We start from the raw sequence: 19,103 nt of genomic DNA on the forward strand, positions 1-19,103 counted from the left end.
ATTGTGTGGTGCATGCAGTTGAATTAAAGAGGAAGAAGTGTTCCGCCGCCATGGTAATGTCCTTATCTTTATGAGGACACTGACAGCAAAAGTCCAGTATCCCAAAACCTTGGACCCTTTTTTTATTTCGAATTTTAAAAGCACATACATAGAAATAACATAATGTTGTGACTTAACTTCAGGGTAAACTGCCAGCCAAATGGATGTCAATTGAAGCACTTGAGACACTGAAGGCTACCTCAGAAAGCGATGTGTGAGTTTGAAGTTCTCAGTATACAATAACATCATTATTTTTCACATGTTTGCATCGTACCTACGTTTCTTTATCTGACGGACTTGTCTTTCTTTCAGGTGGTCTTTTGGCGTTTTGCTGTGGGAAATAGAGACTGGAGGTTTGTGATACTCATTGAATATTTTTAGAGTACCTTTCCATACACTTGAACCTCCGTTCCCAGGGGCGGATACAGGATTTTGTTCAGGGAGGGGTGCTGCGCAAAAATTTAACCCAGGGAGGGGTGCACCCCTTAGAATCAAAGCGAAAAACAGTATTGGTTATCTTCGAAGTAGGGGCACAAAGTGGAATCAGGGAAGGGTGCGCACCCCCTGCACCCCATCCTGGATCCGCCCCTGTTTTTTCATATGTTCAGTCGTTCTTCCTGCAATGCAATACAATTCAACTCCCTTCTCTGACAACACAAGGCCCATCATAATGAAACCATTTTTCAATTAACACGAACTTAACGTGTTGTTAAACCCCCTAGCCTTGGGTTTTCAAACGATAGACTTTCACTTTAGCTCCTATAACCTCGATCAGAAAAGATTCATTCTGATGTTACCCCCATCTACTTCTACTTCTGCATGATCTCCCAGTATGGCCAGTAGATGAAAGCTATAAGCTTCAACGGTCCTTCAACAAACGAATATATATTTTCCCAGAAATATACTTTCACGCATGTCTATTAAGTGAACATACAGTAGAACTAATACATTGTCGTTTTATAATGATTCAGGTAAAATGCCATATGCTGGACTATCCTACATGGATCTAGTCAAAGCTCTCAAGTCCGGTGTAAGACTACAAAAACCAAGCAGCTGCTCCGATGAATTGTAAGTTTGTGTAATATACTAAATTCAAAACCCATTAAGCTACGGACACACGATGCAACAGTCCGGTGTAAGACTACAAAAACCAAGCAGCTGTTCCGATGAATTGTAAGTTTGTGTAATATACTAAATTCAAAACCCATTAAGCTACGGACACACGGTGCAACATTGCGCGCAATGTTGCATGCAATTAATGCTGCAAGTCATGACACACGACGCAATTTTTTGCACGCTACGTTGCTGAAGTAGAAAACTATCCCACTTCACATGTAACTCAAAAAGATAGCATAGTGACGCCTTAGTGATAACTTTGTATATACCATAGACCTTTTCTGAGATAGCGAATATGGTGCATTGTGGTCTAGCTTAGGTACAAACAACTTTGGTTCATCATGCCTTATATGGTGTTGTTTGTACCGAAGCTGAACAAAAATGGATCCTGCTTATTGAACTCAGAAAAGAGCTATGGAAACGGGTTCTTATCAAAATATATGGGGTTTTTTCTTTTTCACAGGTACTCCATCATGAAAGACTGCTGGGAAGCTAACCCTGAAAAACGTCCGAAGTTCGAAGTCCTCACTCTTGTTCTTGACAATCTTTTAATGGCTTTCATGGAAGACTGCTGATAGCTAGTGCGCGTGCTCAGAACATATTAACAAAAAAGCGGTTTCTTCTATCAGATAACTTGATGACGCATTATTCTTTGTAATCAAAATGACTGAATATCAGCAAGGGTTCCAGTCCCGAGACTTAGTTTGAAATAGTTTGAACCCTTTAGCGGGTTACTAGACATTTATAACTCGACAAAATTGTTTAGCAATATAGCAATCTTGATAAGCAGCGATAAATAAAACGGGGCGGATCTAGGGAGGGGAGGGGGAATTGGGACGCGACCCCATTTCAGTCTGAGATTTTTTATTTATTTTGTTGTTGACCAAAATATCCCCCAGAACGCAGGGAATAGCATATCTTGTAGCCACATTATAAAATATTTCTTGATAGCATACTCCCAGACCTCCTTTGGTTTCGTTTCGTCGAAGTTAGCTGTGAGGTTCCAGAACCTCTAACGCCGAATTTTTTTTCAATCCCCTTTATCAGATTCCTGGATTCGCCCATAATAATAATCTTTTTATAGAGCCGTTCCCAATTTCTTGGAAATGCACAAGAGAAATTTTAATTGCCCAATAAAGAAAAGTTAAGAAAGCTTAATACCGTAAAATCCTGGTTCTAAGCCCATACTTGGCTAGTCTGCTGATGCAAATATCCCTTATAATAGTCCTCCCGGTTATACAAGTATATGAGTATATGGGATTTTACAGTATGCATAGAATTCAATTCTATTCAAAATATTAGTAAAAACTGCAAATAATATTTAAGAGACTTTTTTGAGTTCGGAATCATGATGAACTGTATACAGAGTCGTGCTTATATCGCAAGGTAATTTGCTTGGTTTTAAACAGACGATAATAAAAAACGTTTTAGAATCTCATTATCTACTCCACAATTGAAAAACTCACTTTTGTTTTGCGGCATTGCTTTGGAATGCACTATCTTGAACTGCAGCACGCTTAAAATGTGTGAAAGTCAAACAAATGATCGATTCTCGCGGGAATAATAACACGTGGTCTGCAGAGAGAAAATTATGCAGTGCCCAAACTAAAGATGTTCGATGGCTGTGTAGCACCGCAAAGCTAGCCCTTGGGTCTATTTTCTGTGTCTTTAAAAGAGTTTTTCTTACTCGAAAACTGAGATCTGGAGAGAAAATTATTAAATGATGGCTATTCAAGTTTTGAGAAGGAACAATTTTAAGCCAATGCTAAGGTAAGCAATGTAAACAATTCAGTTAAACTATTATGCATAGGAGCGCTATTCTCTTTCGTACATGAATGCATTTACCCGTAAAGTATTTTTTTAGTTTACTATAAAAATTTTATATTAAGAGAGACTTCAAAATATAAACGATTTCTTGTTTGGCTGTCATGTTTTTTATGTTTTTGTTTGTAATGTTATTTATCCAGCGTAACGTAGTCAGCACAGAAGTACTGTTATCAATTCTTCGTTTGCACGTTACGTTATCGCGGCCATGTTGGTACCATTTAACAAACGATTTCTCATTAGCATTCATTGTTTACGGCACCACAATGGCCGCCATGCTTTTGTCTTTTGACTCTCTTGGGAATGCTTGCATCCATGATTGTTCACTGCAGGTAGCCCAAGCTAGGTTTCTGTGGTGTCATTTTATATATAAGAAAAGGTATGGCGATAAAAAACGCCAAGAAATCTTCAGAATGTGAAATAAAGTAAATAAATCTCAGCCGACCTTTGAAAAGTAGTACCTCTTTCACCCTGTGTACTTATATTTTGGACTCCATCAATTTAACGTTTTTTCCCTCTCAGACCGTTAAGAAATGCATCGTCATACATTTTCTTATAAGCTGGCTTGGGCTACCTGTGGATTGTTTCACGGATTTTCACCATGGATCCTAGGTGCCCCTGTGACCTCACTTCTCACTGGCAGTTTATTCGTAACGTGCATATATTCTAGGAGAGTTGATTGTTAAGAATTTCCCGTGCGAATTTTTCGTGGGAAATCGTAGATACGCACCTGGTTCATTGCGCGCTATTCAACGTTATTAAGATTATCATAAGAATATAAGATGATCAGGTTCCTTTGTTGCACATTTCATGAGATGCGACTATGAGTTTACTGCGCGTAAAAAAAAAACCAGTAAATATTTTATATTTTCATAATAATAATAATAATAATAATAATAATAATAAGTTTTTAAATACATTTTTAACAATAATCAGTAGCTTTAATAATGCATTATCGTAGGATCCTAGCCAAAGAATGTGATCAAAATCTATATATGCAATATCTAAATATATTTGCAACAAATTAATGAATAAAATAAAAAAGAGAGAAAAAGAAAAACTACTATAAAATATACCATAATAAAAATATATCTACTAATGTATAACCATAAAATCTATTTAGTAAAAACTAATCCTAATAATATACGTTTAAAATAAAACTAAAAAATAATAATAAAGGTGTGACGGCACTATATTTCAAATGCCGCGACAGCGCGAGTTCGTTGAGTTAACGCAAAGGAATGAGAACGGAGAGTAACTTTACAAAACAATTTATTGAATCGCATGACTGAATAATTTTAACTAATACAACTTGAAATCGTAAATATCACACGCTAGGAAAATAAATATCACTAAGTAACCAATACCAATCACACATACTAAGCGATGAAATATAGGATATCACACTTCTAAATTAACTCACTATTTTGGTTACACTCCACACTCGGTAACAAGAGAAGAGGTGCACTCATACCTTATAAAGTTGTTGGAAGCGTACCAAGTTGTTGTAGCATTCGGGTTCCCGACTAACACACCAAACTAGCGTAGTAACTCTCCTTTTATAGTCCAAGGATCTTGAAGGACAGCTGCCAGTCTAGCTCAGTTTTATCTTAACAACCAGTATGTCGTGCACCCCCCTTACTTAGCCTAGTTGGTAACTATGCAGTGAGAAATCTTAGTTTTCTTACCACTTCGTAATGAAGTACATAAAAACGTACATACTCCTAAAAAGACTAACTCTTTGTTTACCATCTTATGAAAAGAAATCAAACTTTAACTCAATTTGGTACGGGAATAACTTGGTTAGAATTTCCGAAATGGTAAACAGAAAATATCGTAAACAAGTCATAAACTAAGCTAAAATATTAAAATGATATTTAAGGACAACCCAGATTTAAGCGTCTGTGGCAACCGCGTATCCAACAAAACTAAACTAATTTCTAAAGAGATCGTAGGTTAATGAAGATTTAGCGCTAATGAGCACATGGCTAAACAATACGCGAACTAACCCGAATATTCCCGTGAGATCGTTACAATCGGAACCGATTTGTTAGCGCATTGTTTCAGCCATGCACAATCTATTGCTGCGGATTAACTCGTTATTCTTTGTAGTAAGAAAAGACTTCCTAAAGTTACTATAACTTTTATCCTGCTATTATGACCAACTGGGCTTGAATTTGACTTATTGACTAAAATTAAATATTGAACGGTTGAGCTAATCATTAACTCGGCTAAAATTCTCTGTCGTCACATACCCCTCTCCTTACATTAACATTTCTCCTGAAATGTGTTGAAAGAATTAACCAATATTGAGGAGGTTAAATAGAAAGGTAACGACAAAACGTGAAAACATGGCCACATTATAGCAATTGAAACGTTGAGTAAATACGATTGTTTTGAAATTGGATTAAATATGCGAACACACTGAAATCTGCAGACGGAGCTGCTAACCCGTGGCAGCTATTGTGTAAAACGTGTACACTACTGTACAACATTACCATTAAGTTTAACTAAGAGTTCAGTTCAATTGTACCATTGTCAGGGTCTTCATGATCTGTTACTTGTAAGAGGTGGTTACAGCCTGTGCAGCGTGGATCTTCCGTAGTAACTTGTTCCTTGTGGCGGAGGTGTATTTCTTCCGGCTTGCGAATGCGGTGACTGTGATATAAGTGTCGTCCCGAAACGAAGATAAGGCAAGGTAGCAGAAGGTTTAAAACACCAAGCGAAAATGCAATGGACGTCAGGATATCGTTAACGGGAACGGTGTCGTAGCCAGGTTCTTTCATGCACAGAGATTCCTTTACACGTTTCCAAAGCCCATGCTTTACATGCTGTCAGGGATTTCTTGTACATTCGTGGGCATCGCATATATGAACTAAAGCCAGTTGCATAATGGTAGTATCTTCGTAGATAGGAATCGCATTCCACAAGGTTGGTCAGGAAGCGTGACCAGGCGACGAGTGATTCGCTGCACAGAGTGGACAGATGCTAGTATTTGGTCAAGAAATGGTTTCGCCTGTCCGGAACATGTATTATTGATGACTGGAGCAGGGCGGCTGCGTCTGGTAGGGAATTTTGTTACGATATTTATCAGCTTCGTTCCCTTGAAAAACACCAAAGTACGTGGATTCGTTGTCAGCATCATGGATTGAGGGTAGTAGGTCACCTTTCTTCCAATTGCCTCAAAGCCATGAGAGTGCGGGTCTTGGGCGTGGACCAAGGTCATATAGAGTAGGAACAGGAATATCATCGTCATCATCTAAAACGAAGAGGACAGGATGGTATCAGTGGAGCGTAGGATGTCTTGGCTCCTGGGTTCTTTAGCTGGCATGAGGTTTGGGTCAGCGGTGCCAACTGATAAAACGCTGAATGGCGGCAGCGACGCGGTTATTGAGCTTCTGTCGTTTAAAATTTTCGATAAGCGCGTTGTCCAATATGTTTTCCTCAGGTTCCCAGGTGTTGTCCTTATCCTCGTAGTCTTTCTATTTTATGAGGTAGTAGGATTTTCCTTTCTTTTTCTTTTCCTTAACGATGCGCTCTGCCTGGTAAACGTCATTGCCTGTTCGGGTAGTTTGTTCTTGTACTGAGTCGGGCTGAGAATCGATTGGTTGCGCACTGTCGGCTATGGGTTCCTCGGGTTCTGCCGGTTGCGTACTGTCGGCTGTTGCCTCATTCTCGGGTTCTTCATAGCTATTGGGCGGTAGATCTTCATGACACAGGTAAGGCTCATCATTGTCTTCAGCAGGTGGTGCAATTGGCCGGTCATTAGGATCAATATATGGTTTCATGCGGTTGGCGTGGATTGAAGTGCTCACTTTTCTGTTGTCACAGGTCGTAAGTTCGAAGTGCACGGGTGACATTTTTTTTGTTATACGGTATGGACCAAACCAGAAGTGACGCAATTTCTTGGATAAACCTTTTCTTGGTTTTGGAGTGTAAACCCAGACTCTATCACCAATGTCAAAGGTAACAGGTTTGGTGTTTCGGTCGTAAAGTGCTTTCATTTTCTGCTGAGCCTTTTGTATGTTCATACGAGCGAGGTTCTGGGCTTCATTAATCTGGTTGATTATTCTTCTACGATGCTCTTCTACTGAGTTGGATAGCTTCGAGGGAGCTAGTAAACTCACATCCATCGGTAGCCTTGGTTCCCGGCCATACAGCAGATAAAACGGACTGTCTAAGGTCGAGGCTTGTGGAGAGACACGGTATGCAAAAAGAATGGAAGTCAGATAGGTATCCCAGTCTTTCTGGTCAGCGGCAACGTACATGGAAAGCGACTGAGCGATCGTCCCATTAAAACGTTCGACAACTCCGTCGCACTGTGGGTGGTAGGCCGTAGTCTGGACCTTCTTAGTGTTCATGATCTGGCAGATTTCCCTCAAAAGAGAAGAAAGGAAGTTCGTTCCTCTGTCAGACAGTAAGGTACGAGGCGCTCCATGACGAGTAACTATCTCTTCAACAAATAGCCGTGCAATAACTGGCGCATCGATGGTTGGCACTGCGAAAGCCTCAGGCCAGCGAGTAAGGTAATCCGAGAAGACCACGATATAACGATTACCAGAGTGCGTTGGTGGGAATGGTCCCAAACAGTCCACTGCTACTCGGTCGAACGCGCCTTCTACTGGGATGGGAAGTAAAGGTGCCTTTGCTCTGTTCTTGGGTTGTTTTCGCATAGCACAGTCGATACAGGATCTACACCAGTGTTCGATGTCCCGGAACATTCCTTTCCAGTAGTAGCGCTGTCGAAGTTTGGCATAAGTCTTGTTTACTCCAAGATGTCCTGCTGTAACGTCGTCGTGACCCCACAGTAATACTTCAAATCTGAGGGCTTGTGGAATGACTAGTTGGTAGCAGATAGCGTGACGAGCCGGTTGACTGGGCATCCAGATGTGGAACAATAGGCCATTGTCATCCAAGTAGAACTGGTCTTCTATTAGCATAAGTGGTCGTGCTTTGTTATTTTGGGCTGGAAGCTTGTCTGTTTCAATGTACGTAATAAGGTCGCCTAGGTCAGGATCCCTCCTCTGCAACTGTTTAACTTGCTCTAGGGTTCTGGTCAGCGGTAGTGTTGGTTCTTGCGAGACAATTCCTGCAATATTGTCGTGGTACTGCCGTCGGGATAAGGCGTCTGCATTTCCATTGGAAGAACCGGGTCTGTGAATAATTTCAAAATCGTATTCTTGTAGTGTGAGCGCCCAGCGAGCCAGTCGGCCAGTCTCGTGTCTGGTATTCATCAGCCAGCGAAGTGAGTGATGGTCGGTGTGGACTGTGAACTTTCGTCCGTATAGGTATGGTCTGCATTTCTTGATGCCGAAGACGACTGCGAGTGCTTCTTTTTCTGTAGTGCTGTACTTGCGTTCAGTCTCTGATAAATTACGTCCTCCATATGCAATTACTCGTTCTTTACCATGTTGAATTTGGCCTAGTGTGATTCCAATAGCATCTTGACTGGCGTCTACGAATAGATGAAATTCTTCTCTGAAGTCAGGAAACGCCAAAATGGGGGTAGTTGTCAGTGCAGTTTTCAGCTTGTCGAAGGCGATTTGGTGATCTTCGCTCCATAGGAAACGTGCGGCCTTCCGTGTTAATTGGTTAAGCGGCGCTGCCATCTTGGCGAACCCTTGGACAAATCGACGGTAGTAGTTGCACAGTCCTAAGAATGCTCGGACATCAGTGACGTTTCGTGGTCTTGGATAATTCTTGACTGCGTTGATCTTGTCTTCATTAGGCTGGACTCCTTCCCTGCTTACTACATGGCCCAGAAATTCGACTTTGTGACTGGCGAAGTAACACTTTGATGGCTTCAACTTTACCTTAGCCGCTCGTAGTCGTCCAAATACTAGCTTCAGGTGTTCCAGATGTTCTTGAAAGGTTTTACTGAAGATGATGATGTCGTCCAAGTACAGCAGGCAGATCTTCCAGGTTAGTCCCCTCAGCATACATTCCATGAGTCTCTGGAAGGTACTAGGCGAATTACAGAGCCCAAATGGCATCTTTAAAAAGTGAAATAGTCCAGAGTGAGTGACAAAAGCAGTTTTATCTCGTGAGTTTTCGTCCATCTTCACTTGCCAGTAGCCCGCCATCAGGTCCAAAGAGCTGAAGTACTGTGTTTCGTGCAGGGCATCTAGGACGTCATCAGTTCTTGGAAGGGGATAGCTGTCCTTACGAGTTACAGCATTTAACTTTCTGTAGTCCACGCAGAACCGGTCGGTGCCATCGCGCTTCTTCACTAGTACTACAGGAGCACTCCAAGCGGAACTTGATGGTTCAATTATTCCTCTTTCCAGCATTTCTTGTACGTGCGTGTCGATCCGCTGTCTCTGCTCTGGCGACGTTCTGTAAGGAGGGCGCCGGATTGGTGGGGTATTCCCAGTGTCTATATGATGTTCCACCAATGATGTACAGCCAAGCTCGTCTGGTTTCAATGCAAATACATCTCTATGTTCATTAACGAGTCTTCGAAGTGCAGACTGTTGTTCCGTCGTCATGCTTGCGTCGTCCCATTGTATAGGGACTTGTTCGGTTGTGTCTTTAGATTCACTTAGATTTTCAGGTGTAGAACTCACAGGGTTGTTAGGCTCATCCAGCTCGACCGCAGCCATGACGCCAAGGCTTGGGTAAAAGGACCCCAGGTTGGTGTTGCGATAGATCGTTACTGGTGTATCTGTCGGGTTTATGACTCGAAATGGAACTGTTTTCTCTTGGCTGACATTCGCGAGGACTGTGGTTCCAAAGACTTGAAAGCGGGATACCAGTCGCTCGTCAGGGTCAACATAGCCTTGAACTCCGACTGCTAGGTCTCCAGTAATCCTTACAGGGAAGATGGTCTCTGTAAGCGGTGGAACTACGTAAGTTGCAGCAGCAACGACTGTGGATGGGCCAAGCTGCGGGTCTGTTCTGGCGGTATTCTTTGGGAAAGTGCTGCTTTGCTCAGTCAACCTTGCCAATCGTACTGTTTCTTTTGCAAAGTCAATTTGGGCTTCGTGTTCCTTTAAGAGCGACTGTCTGTAAGGGTCGAGAACCTGATTTCAGCGACCACTTGGTCAAATTCTTCATACTTTGCCTGAAGATACCCTTGGATGGACCATTTACAAAAATCATATTAAAAGATTCCAGCGGATTTTTATTTTTGAGAAAATCCCAAAAGAGTGAAATGGTCGCCAAGCGCCGGTTTTCGGCTTCGATAATCGTCCCAAGGATACCCCAAGAACAAATGGTCGCTGTGGCTACAAAATTCGCCCAATCGAGCTGAAACTTTTCACAAACCTAGGGTAACATTTCAGCTTTTAAACTAGCTATAAAACTTTGCTGTATCTGGAAGGAATTATTTATTATATGTCGAAATACTAACGGTACTGAAAAATTACCGAAAGAAAGGAGCTATGTTTATCGAGCAAAAGCATCTACTGGTACCTAATTTTCTTGGGAATAAAATTGATTTCCTTAAAGATAAGCTATTAAAGTTAAACTGTACCAAATTTGAAGCTCAAAATCGAAGTATTTCTCAAGTTATTGCTTTTCAAAAACATTGTTTATTTCTTACTGGTTTAAGGGTCAAATGTCAACAAACTTCAACTTCAAAGATTCCAGTTAATGCCGGAGTCGAATTGAATGCTTTATTACATGCATGGAAATTGCACTATCAAAAGACCGAGTTTTCATAGCTATCCATTTTACATTCTGTTACTTTTTGAATGCTAGCGCTGTTTTTAGATATTTCTTTCAGTTTAGGTAGTTTTTTGCCGAAAGTTCCCGTCGCTGGCACTGAGTAAAATTAAACAAACACGTAAACATTTACCTGAATTAATTGTCCTTCTGGCGTTACAAGATATCCACCTTCCATTGCATTACTTCTTGCCACTTCTGCCATTCTGAATCTTCAAAATAATTATTGTTCTTTATAATTTTTCTAGTAAATTTTATTGGTAGTAGAGATTTTATTTCTGAAATCAGCACGTTAGCCAAGGAAATCGAAATAAACCTTGACCTGTCAGAATTGATTAGATCATCAATGACAACTGCTAGCTGCGAGCCTTGATGTCTACTATGACAAATTGTAAGCGTTTTAGCCTTGGGGCAACCGAGGAGGGCGTGCAGGCGAGATTCGTATCGACGAAAATCCCACGTCCCAGGCGTCGCGACCACTGACTAAGATGCTTTTGCGGGCGAACTTTACTGCGAGCGATACCAAATATTCACGCTACCAGGACGATCACTGAGTAAACGCAAATTTATTGATACCAATACGTAAACTGCAATACAACATTGTAACAGCTCACATTAAAAACTAATTACCAACATGATTTGAATGAGAAAACTGGCATTTTATGAATACATTTAACAACAACATAATAAATGAATATTACTCGCAAGAAAGATAATATAATAAGTATAATCATGGCATAAGGCAGTATAAAACTCATTTTGATAGCGTGGGCGTTTTGAGTTTTTCGAACAAAATATCTAAATAAGAAATAAAGGAGTACTTACATATCGATCCCGCTTGCCTCTAAAAACCAAGGATTTACCAAAGGAACGTATTCGAAAGGAGTTTGGATACACAATCAATATTTACGAGTAACTATTTGGAAAAAACTGGCTAATAGGGACGCTTATGGCCTTTTATATGCGCGTGGTGACGCTAAAGGATCATTTTACAACGCTAACAAAAGCGGGAATAAACAAAGAAAAACAATAACGTAACTAGGTATCGTAACTAGGATTAAACCATAAAAATATGATATTATGAATGTAAATAAGCTAATTAATAAAAGAAAGAATGAATTGAGGAGTTGTCCTTTACACAAATGTTCCTAACTATACGTTTACAAACTATATAAAATTATCATTTTTAATCTCAATAAGAATTTGTATCATTGTCTTACTTTGTTCTTGATGTTTACAGTATAATGAGTCATGTATGATAAACACAAGTAATTGGAGCAAGTGACAAAATTTAGACTCGTCACGCAAATCTTAAAACTGTACTCGCTCTAGGAACGCCTTGTACTAATTTTTATTTTAGCATGACGAGACTGTTGAATTAATGCAAGACATAGGTAGAACAATTAAGATTCCGTTCGTCCACTGCCGGTATCATATAATATTGTTGAAGATCTACGCCTTTTATGCATCGTTTCCGCAGCTACTAATATTTGATTTTTTTTAAACAGAACCCAATGAATCTAAAGACCAATAAAAAGAATTATTCTTCAGTAGGGGTGCAAAGTTGAGGCTACAGACACTGCCCCCCCCCCCCCCCCACATCAGCTACCTATCATATCGGTACACGTTTGTAGTAGCATTGATTATCACGAGAATAGTTCTTGTTAAGAACTAAACTTAAGAACAATAAATCCTCTAGCAGTTCGTGTCCTTTTTACAAGGGCACTTGCTAACGAAGTCCTTCAAAAGTGTAAGGTAGGGCGCTTTGCGACGCACAGGACGCTGAGGTACGTCAAGATCAAGCTGCTCGCAGATGTGTTGGAGCATAGGCACCTTGAGGTCTTTTAACTTGTCTTCCGTATCCATCGTGCACAAGTCGTACTGGTCGTAGACAAGTGGATGTTGTGGCTGGTCAATTTCTTCAATATGTTTCCTTACACTACTAAAGTTTATCTCCTCCTGGACTGCTTGAAGGTCAGCCTCATCGGGATCTTGTTGTCGAGACGCAGCACTCAGGCGAGAAAAATATGATGCAATTTGATGCAACGTCAAAAATTCTGACAGCTTGAACATACGATTCCCGTCTGCGTCACGAGCTCGTCGCATCTCTCGCGCAACTAAGTCGGCGTTCAGCTTTCGACCTGTTGTTTGACCGATGCGAAACTTTGCTTTCATATATGATATTTGTTTGTCGTTGAAACGATATGATTTTTTAGTAGATCTTAGAGCCCAGCCCTTATGGATATCATTCGACGATGCACCTTGTTGTTTTGGGATGGTTATAGTAGGCACCACTCCCACGCCTTCGTCGAGATTGGAACTGTATCCTATCTTGGCGAGATCGAGAAGTGTGTGTTTCTCTACATGTCGTACACACTTCTCGAGAGAGAGATGCTTTTCGAGAGCAGACACCCTCTGAAACACTCGAATGCACCCTTCTTGCGGACAGCAGAACACTCCAGAATTAGGACTCACACCTTGTGTGTTCACCTCTTCACTTTCCTGCAAGACGCTTGTCTCTGGCGGTGCCTTTGTTTTACCACCAAGTGCTCGGAAATCTCCTGGGGAAAACGGCGAATCCAACCAGGCTATATGAGATCCTTCATTGTAAAAATACAAACACATTATTTAGTGTAAAAGCGCTACCCGGGGAATCAGATGCTTCATTCTATTCTGTCTTTTAATTTATTTTTAATTTAATCGTTTAAAAAAGCGTCCTTCCAAAACTGATAATTAAAGAGCCCCCTCTACCTTCGATGCATTGCTTTACTTACCGCTTGATGACTCCACCTTGATTTTCTTCCCGACACCTATCTTGTACGCACGCCAACACCTGATGCAGTCTTTGCTAAATTCAAAGTTATTGAATTTGGTCACTCCAGGAATGCTCTGCTCAACTTCTGGGAACTCGGGAATTGCTTCTAGAGCCACCACCCGCACTCCGTTTATCCCACCATGGGAGAGCAGTGCATCCTTCAGGTCGTTCGAGTTGAGGACATCATTTCCCTCATTTATGAAGGCTCGGATGTGACCTTTACACGTTGCAGCTAACCGGTCAGCAGCTCCTTTGCCACCCTGTGGGTCACTAAAATCCACTCGTTTGATGGTTACCCCAGTGCTAGCTGTTATCTTTTGGCATGACAATATAGTGGGAGCGCTGTGATAGCAAGCAGCATTGTCCTGACGTAAATAAGCATCATTGATTTCAGGATATTCCTTCTTGAGTGTAGACAGGACATGCTGGATGATCGCTATTACCGGTGAGCTCCCCTGGCTGCATGACTGAACGACGTGGACAAAAGTTTGCCACTGAAGCACCCCCTCCACGCGTCTATAAACAACGGAGATGTGCCAGGAGATGCCACGCTTGCCAAACCAGTCTGCCTGAGATTCCCGGTATCGCTGTGGCAGGAATTTCATAGCCCAGTCATTGACTATGAAAACTGCGTTTCTGTCTAGAGTGTCGATGGTATCTAGGCGAGCCTGGTCTTGACGTAGTGAGCGTAGAAGGTGACATTTCCAAGACTGTATGGCAAGCATGGCGGTATTAGCAAGGTAGATTGCTTCATCCTTTTCGTCTTCGTTAGGGTAAGATGCCTCAGATATCGCGTTCGAAATAACTTCCAAGACGTTCTTCAGACTCTCACACTGGTGACAAATCTCCTCATGATTGTGATCACATTTCTCGCACAGTGTGGACTCTTTGTTGTCACTCAGAGCGTACACGACACAGTGGTCTGCAACTTCTGCTGCATTACTAAGGTGGACCTAATAAAGGAATTTATAATAATGATTAATATATTGGACAACAGATTTTAGAATTTGGATGCATCTAAAATAGACCAGTTATCCTTCTAAAGAAGTTTAAGGTTGAAATAACAGGAACACGTGGTTAAGTTTTTACTACCTTGAAATCGCTCTTTAGATACAGTTTAGCAGTTTTCAGCGCGTCGATATGCTGGCGTTCCCAATCTTTGCCTAACTGGCTGTGCTCGCTTACTTGGCGTACTAGTTGTATAAGATCATCAAAAGCTCGAGCACCATCTGCGGCAAAGTAATCCAGGCCCTGGAGGGACTTACGAACAGATGCTTTACATTCTGATAAGATTCTTAGCATGGTGCGGTCGCTGAATGGCTCGAAGCTTGTTTCGTCGCAGTACGCCTTGTATTGCTTTACTATTCGCTGGGGTACCACAGTTCGTATAACGTTTGGCACTTCGATCTTTCTACCAGTTGATAGTGTTAGCAGTTTCTGTCCAAATGGTAAGTCTTGTATAAGGTGAGGGCTTGTGATAAATGATAAAAAGTGATCGAGTTGTCCTCGGTTTACGCGCATTCGGATTGTGGGGTGATGTTGGATTGGGGCTCCACGTCCGAACTGCAAGTGGTGCAGGTTAGCAATTGTATAGCGGTATCTGGAGAGTGTTGGAATGAAGTATGTTATTGTCTTGTAGTTAGCAATTCCCGTCATGATTGAAAGAACCTGCCTTCTGCTCTCCCAACTTTCTGCGTTGTTATATGCCTCTGCAAGGGCCTGGAGATATTCTCTCGAGGAATTAGAAATTTCTTCTATTCCAAGGGCTTTATATATTGCTGTCGAAGATTCAATTTCCTGCCACAGAGCTCCTGCATTATTTGGACTGATGGTTGTAAGGACCGCAGCGACAACCTCCACCGCGCGTGCAGTATAACGCCACTTGGTGGTGGCACTTACAGTCTCCAACTCCAGCCATGGTTGTGTGATGGGCGCAACTCCCCGAGAAACCAGAAACCGATTCTAGAGAAAGAGCACCAGCATCATCACTCGAGGTAGTACTCCCACTCTCAGGGCTGAGGAAAGTATCATCATGTTGCTGACTTGATATTTTTAGCTTGGAAAACGTCTTGCTTAAGCTGTTAGAGCTGTCGCTGTCCTCACTGGAATGCACTGCTTCTGCACTCTGCTATAGAAGAAGTCGTTAGGAAAATATCAATTTATATACTAATTGGAGTTATTTGGTTTCCCGTTTCACCCCCAGTCAAAATTTTTGTAGACAAAAATCCTCCACAAATAGCGGAAACTGCGACCTATGGAATCACATTAGTATGGTACACAGATTTGACGAATTTTATTACAATTCCGTACCTCAATTGACGCCGCAGAAGTCTTGTCTTCATCAACTATTCTGTTGTTGACATGTTCTCGACATTTGGTGCATATTGCTGTCCAAAAGATTTAGAACAAAATGAGCACCAGTGTAGCTAGTCATAGTTGTAGTAGAAGAGCATTGAAACATGCATAGTTCTAAATATCTCCCTCCAACCTTCCTGACAGTATTTACATCACACATCATGGAACTAACCCTAACCCTAACCTCATGACTAAAGCGGATTAGTACTTACGTAATCCGACGGAAATAAGTATGCCTGTGGTCTTCAAGATCAACCAAGACTGCTTGCTGTTGATGCGGTGACTCCCCTTCGCATTAGCTGTGTGTGTAGCAATACTTTGTGGGGCTGCGCAGTTCGTTCTTCTCGACCGCCACCGGATTCCAAAGTCAGCTCTATGACGCGGGCATATACTTAGTATTTTGTGCTGCTCGTCCACACAGAAAACACCTGAAAAATTCATTTGATATATGCAGCGTAAATTATATTTCCTAAGAATATGAGCTTTTCGGAATAATTACTTACCTGCTCGAGTTAGCAAAAGTTTTAACTCACTCTCGACCCCCTCGTCAGCAGCAAGTTGCAGTGATCGCAGATGACCCTGTACGTCTCTTGTACAGGACCCAAGCGGAATGAAATCCAGATGACCAGGATATTCTGTACTCTGGCCGCAAACAGTAATATCATTCCTCGGAAAAAGTTTCTCCAAAAGAGTGCGATACTCGCAAAAATCCATTATCTGGTCTAAGACAAACTCATGCTATGTGATTGCGAAATTCAGCCCACAATACTACTAGTAAAGGTTACGAAATACTGGAAAACATATATTTGATACCTAGTTTGTTTTGTCACACAAGCACGATTCAGGTATTGTGTTACACATTAATAAGGCCGTAAATGTCTACATTCGTTACGTAACGAATTCTGGGACTGCGAATCTATAGCTTTCACTAAGCATTCACTAATGGTGTCCTTTGTAAGATACCTTGTATTATTTACGAGGGCTTCATATGTGTACTTATTTTAAAATTACGTTAGATGGCTCGACAAACTGTAGATAGGCATCATCTGTTTGTGACTTTTAAGAAGGCCATTGTTTTGCTCTTTCCAAGATATTCAAAGTAGATCAATAAAAGGTACTGAGAACAATAGTAATGTTGAAGATTCAGAATGGCAGAAGTGGCAAGAAGTAATGCAATGGAAGGTGGATATCTTGTAACGCAAGAAGGACAATTAATTCAGGTAAATGTTTACGTGTTTGTTTAATTTTACTCAGTGCCAGCGACGGGAACTTTCGGCAAAAAACTACCTAAACTGAAAGAAATATCTAAAAACAGCGCTAGCATTCAAAAAGTAACAGAATGTAAAATGGATAGCTATGAAAACTCGGTCTTTTGATAGTGCAATTTCCATGCATGTAATAAAGCATTCAATTCGACTCCGGCATTAACTGGAATCTTTGAAGTTGTAGTTTGTTGACATTTGACCCTTAAACCAGTAAGAAATAAACAATGTTTTTGAAAAGCAATAACTTGAGAAATACTTCGATTTTGAGCTTCAAATTTGGTACAGTTTAACTTTAATAGCTTATCTTTAAGGAAATCAATTTTATTCCCAAGAAAATTAGGTACCAGTAGATGCTTTTGCTCGATAAACATAGCTCCTTTCTTTCGGTAATTTTTCAGTACCGTTAGTATTTCGACATATAATAAATAATTCCTTCCAGATACAGCAAAGTTTTATAGCTAGTTTAAAAGCTGAAATGTTATCCTAGGTTTGTGAAAAGTTTCAGCTCGATTGGGCGAATTTTGTAGCCACAGCGACCATTTGTTCTTGGGGTATCCTTGGGACGATTATCGAAGCCGAAAACCGGCGCTTGGCGACCATTTCACTCTTTTGGGATTTTCTCAAAAATAAAAATCCGCTGGAACCTTTTAATATGATTTTTGTAAATGGTCCATCCAAGGGTATCTTCAGGCAAAGTATGAAGAATTTGACCAAGTGGTCGCTGAAATCAGGTTCTCGACCCTTACAGACAGTCGCTCTTAAGAAATCTCGGCCAAGTACAACATTGTAGTGTAAGTCCTTGATAATGTGGGCTTGTAACTCGTAGCTTTGCCCTCCGATTCCTACTTCAACGGTAATCTGTCCAAGTATCTTGAGTGGTTGACCGTTCACGGACTGGACTTGTACATTGTGAATTTGGTTTAGTTCGCTGCTTCGGAGAAGCGGTATTTCTTCGAACAGTTTTTCACTAACTGCCGATATGGCGGCACCAGAGTCTATCAATATCCTTACTTTGGTATCTGCTATTTCCCCATAAACTGTGGATTCTCCGTCTGTCGGCATCTCGTTGGCCGTAACTGATACCTGGTAGTAATTGTCCCTTGTTTCTTTGGCTATTCTGTTGTTAATTTCCGCGGTCTCGTAGTTGCTGCTTGCTGCCAGACTTGCCATGTCTTTTCCTGTACTGGTATTCTCGGATTCTTGTGGCGCCACTTTTAACATCTTATTTCCTTTAATTTCATCATCGTTAATTTCGTCAGTTGCATCGTTATCAATACTAATTGTCAGTTCGTCTCTTTTCGAACTTTCTGGTACTACACCTTCCTCGTGGTTGTAGTTCTGTCTTGGACAGCGCTTTTGAAGCTCAGCCTTGGGCTCATTGGTCAGGACCTCCACTGTTTCAGGTTCCTGTTGATTAACGACGTCTTTATCTTTGGTATTCTTAGTCTTCTCGTATTCTGCAACTGGTTCCATATTAATTTGTTCGGCACTTCCTTTGCCGTGGTCTGCAACTTCTTGATTTACGTTTGTCTCTTCAATTTTCCTTGTAAATTCATGTCTTTCTGTCTCTTGCGTAACTTCTTGATTAAAACTTGATTGTTGTACAGGAAACGATCTGGCGAGTTCTCTGCCGGAATAGTTTCCGATTGGCCGGTCGGAAACGGTTCCGCGTTCAGCAACAGGTTGTTCGTTCGCACGATGAGTCTTCATTTGGCAGGGACTTTGAGGTTGTTTATCTGTCTCGGCTCCATGGTTCTGTTTCTTACCACTTGGTTGACTTGGATGAACGGTCGCGTGTAGGTAGGCTTGATTGTCTGTTTCTTGATAATCATTCTGGTGGCTGGTGGTTAATATCGTCCCAATCATTCCTTTATTGGGCATTTTTCTGCCTTCCTTCCTTGTTTGGCTACTTTTTCCGGGGACTATTGGGCTTTCATGCTGCAGGTTAATTGGTGTTGTACTTTTTCGTGCGTATTGTTCCGTGCTTCTTGTGGGCTGGTTACACGGTCCATTAATTTGTGTAC

General features: G+C 41.3%; 3 protein-coding genes and 1 long non-coding RNA gene across 4 annotated transcripts in view; 2 read left to right on the forward strand and 2 right to left on the reverse strand.

The window, feature by feature from the left end:
* Window positions 1-2,593, forward strand: part of LOC116300659 (uncharacterized) — a 28,162-nt gene extending 25,569 nt beyond the window's left edge. Inside the window, exons 30-33 of the mRNA XM_089030702.1 lie at window positions 183-253; window positions 352-392; window positions 1,011-1,107; window positions 1,619-2,593. Coding sequence (XP_088886828.1) covers window positions 183-253; window positions 352-392; window positions 1,011-1,107; window positions 1,619-1,730 — 321 coding nt within the window. The 3' untranslated portion in view covers window positions 1,731-2,593. The remainder of the gene's footprint in view (window positions 1-182; window positions 254-351; window positions 393-1,010; window positions 1,108-1,618) is intronic.
* On the reverse strand, window positions 250-11,778 carry LOC148910907 (uncharacterized). The gene is made up of 3 exons (XR_016119876.1): window positions 11,470-11,778; window positions 10,778-10,856; window positions 250-370 (listed from the first exon to the last, which is right to left on the reverse strand). It is a non-coding gene; the product is annotated as an uncharacterized LOC148910907 (long non-coding RNA).
* Window positions 11,779-12,244: 466 nt separating this feature from the next.
* LOC148910908 (uncharacterized) lies at window positions 12,245-15,412 on the reverse strand. The gene is made up of 3 exons (XM_089030553.1): window positions 14,552-15,412; window positions 13,419-14,412; window positions 12,245-13,244 (listed from the first exon to the last, which is right to left on the reverse strand). The coding sequence occupies exons 1-3, from the start codon at window positions 15,113-15,115 to the stop codon at window positions 12,340-12,342; spliced, it is 2,463 nt and encodes an 820-aa protein (XP_088886679.1). The 5' UTR covers window positions 15,116-15,412; the 3' UTR covers window positions 12,245-12,339.
* Window positions 15,413-15,443: 31 nt separating this feature from the next.
* The window catches only part of LOC116300641 (uncharacterized), a 39,085-nt gene continuing 35,425 nt past the window's right edge, over window positions 15,444-19,103 (forward strand). Inside the window, exon 1 of the mRNA XM_089030561.1 lies at window positions 15,444-17,034. Coding sequence (XP_088886687.1) covers window positions 16,963-17,034 — 72 coding nt within the window. The 5' untranslated portion in view covers window positions 15,444-16,962. The remainder of the gene's footprint in view (window positions 17,035-19,103) is intronic.

This window comes from Actinia tenebrosa, unplaced genomic scaffold (assembly GCF_029948245.1).
Source record: "Actinia tenebrosa isolate PJP-AT-01 unplaced genomic scaffold, QUT_ActTen_1.0 PGA_scaffold15__27_contigs__length_11533743, whole genome shotgun sequence".
Classification (NCBI taxonomy): Eukaryota; Metazoa; Cnidaria; class Anthozoa; order Actiniaria; family Actiniidae; genus Actinia; species Actinia tenebrosa.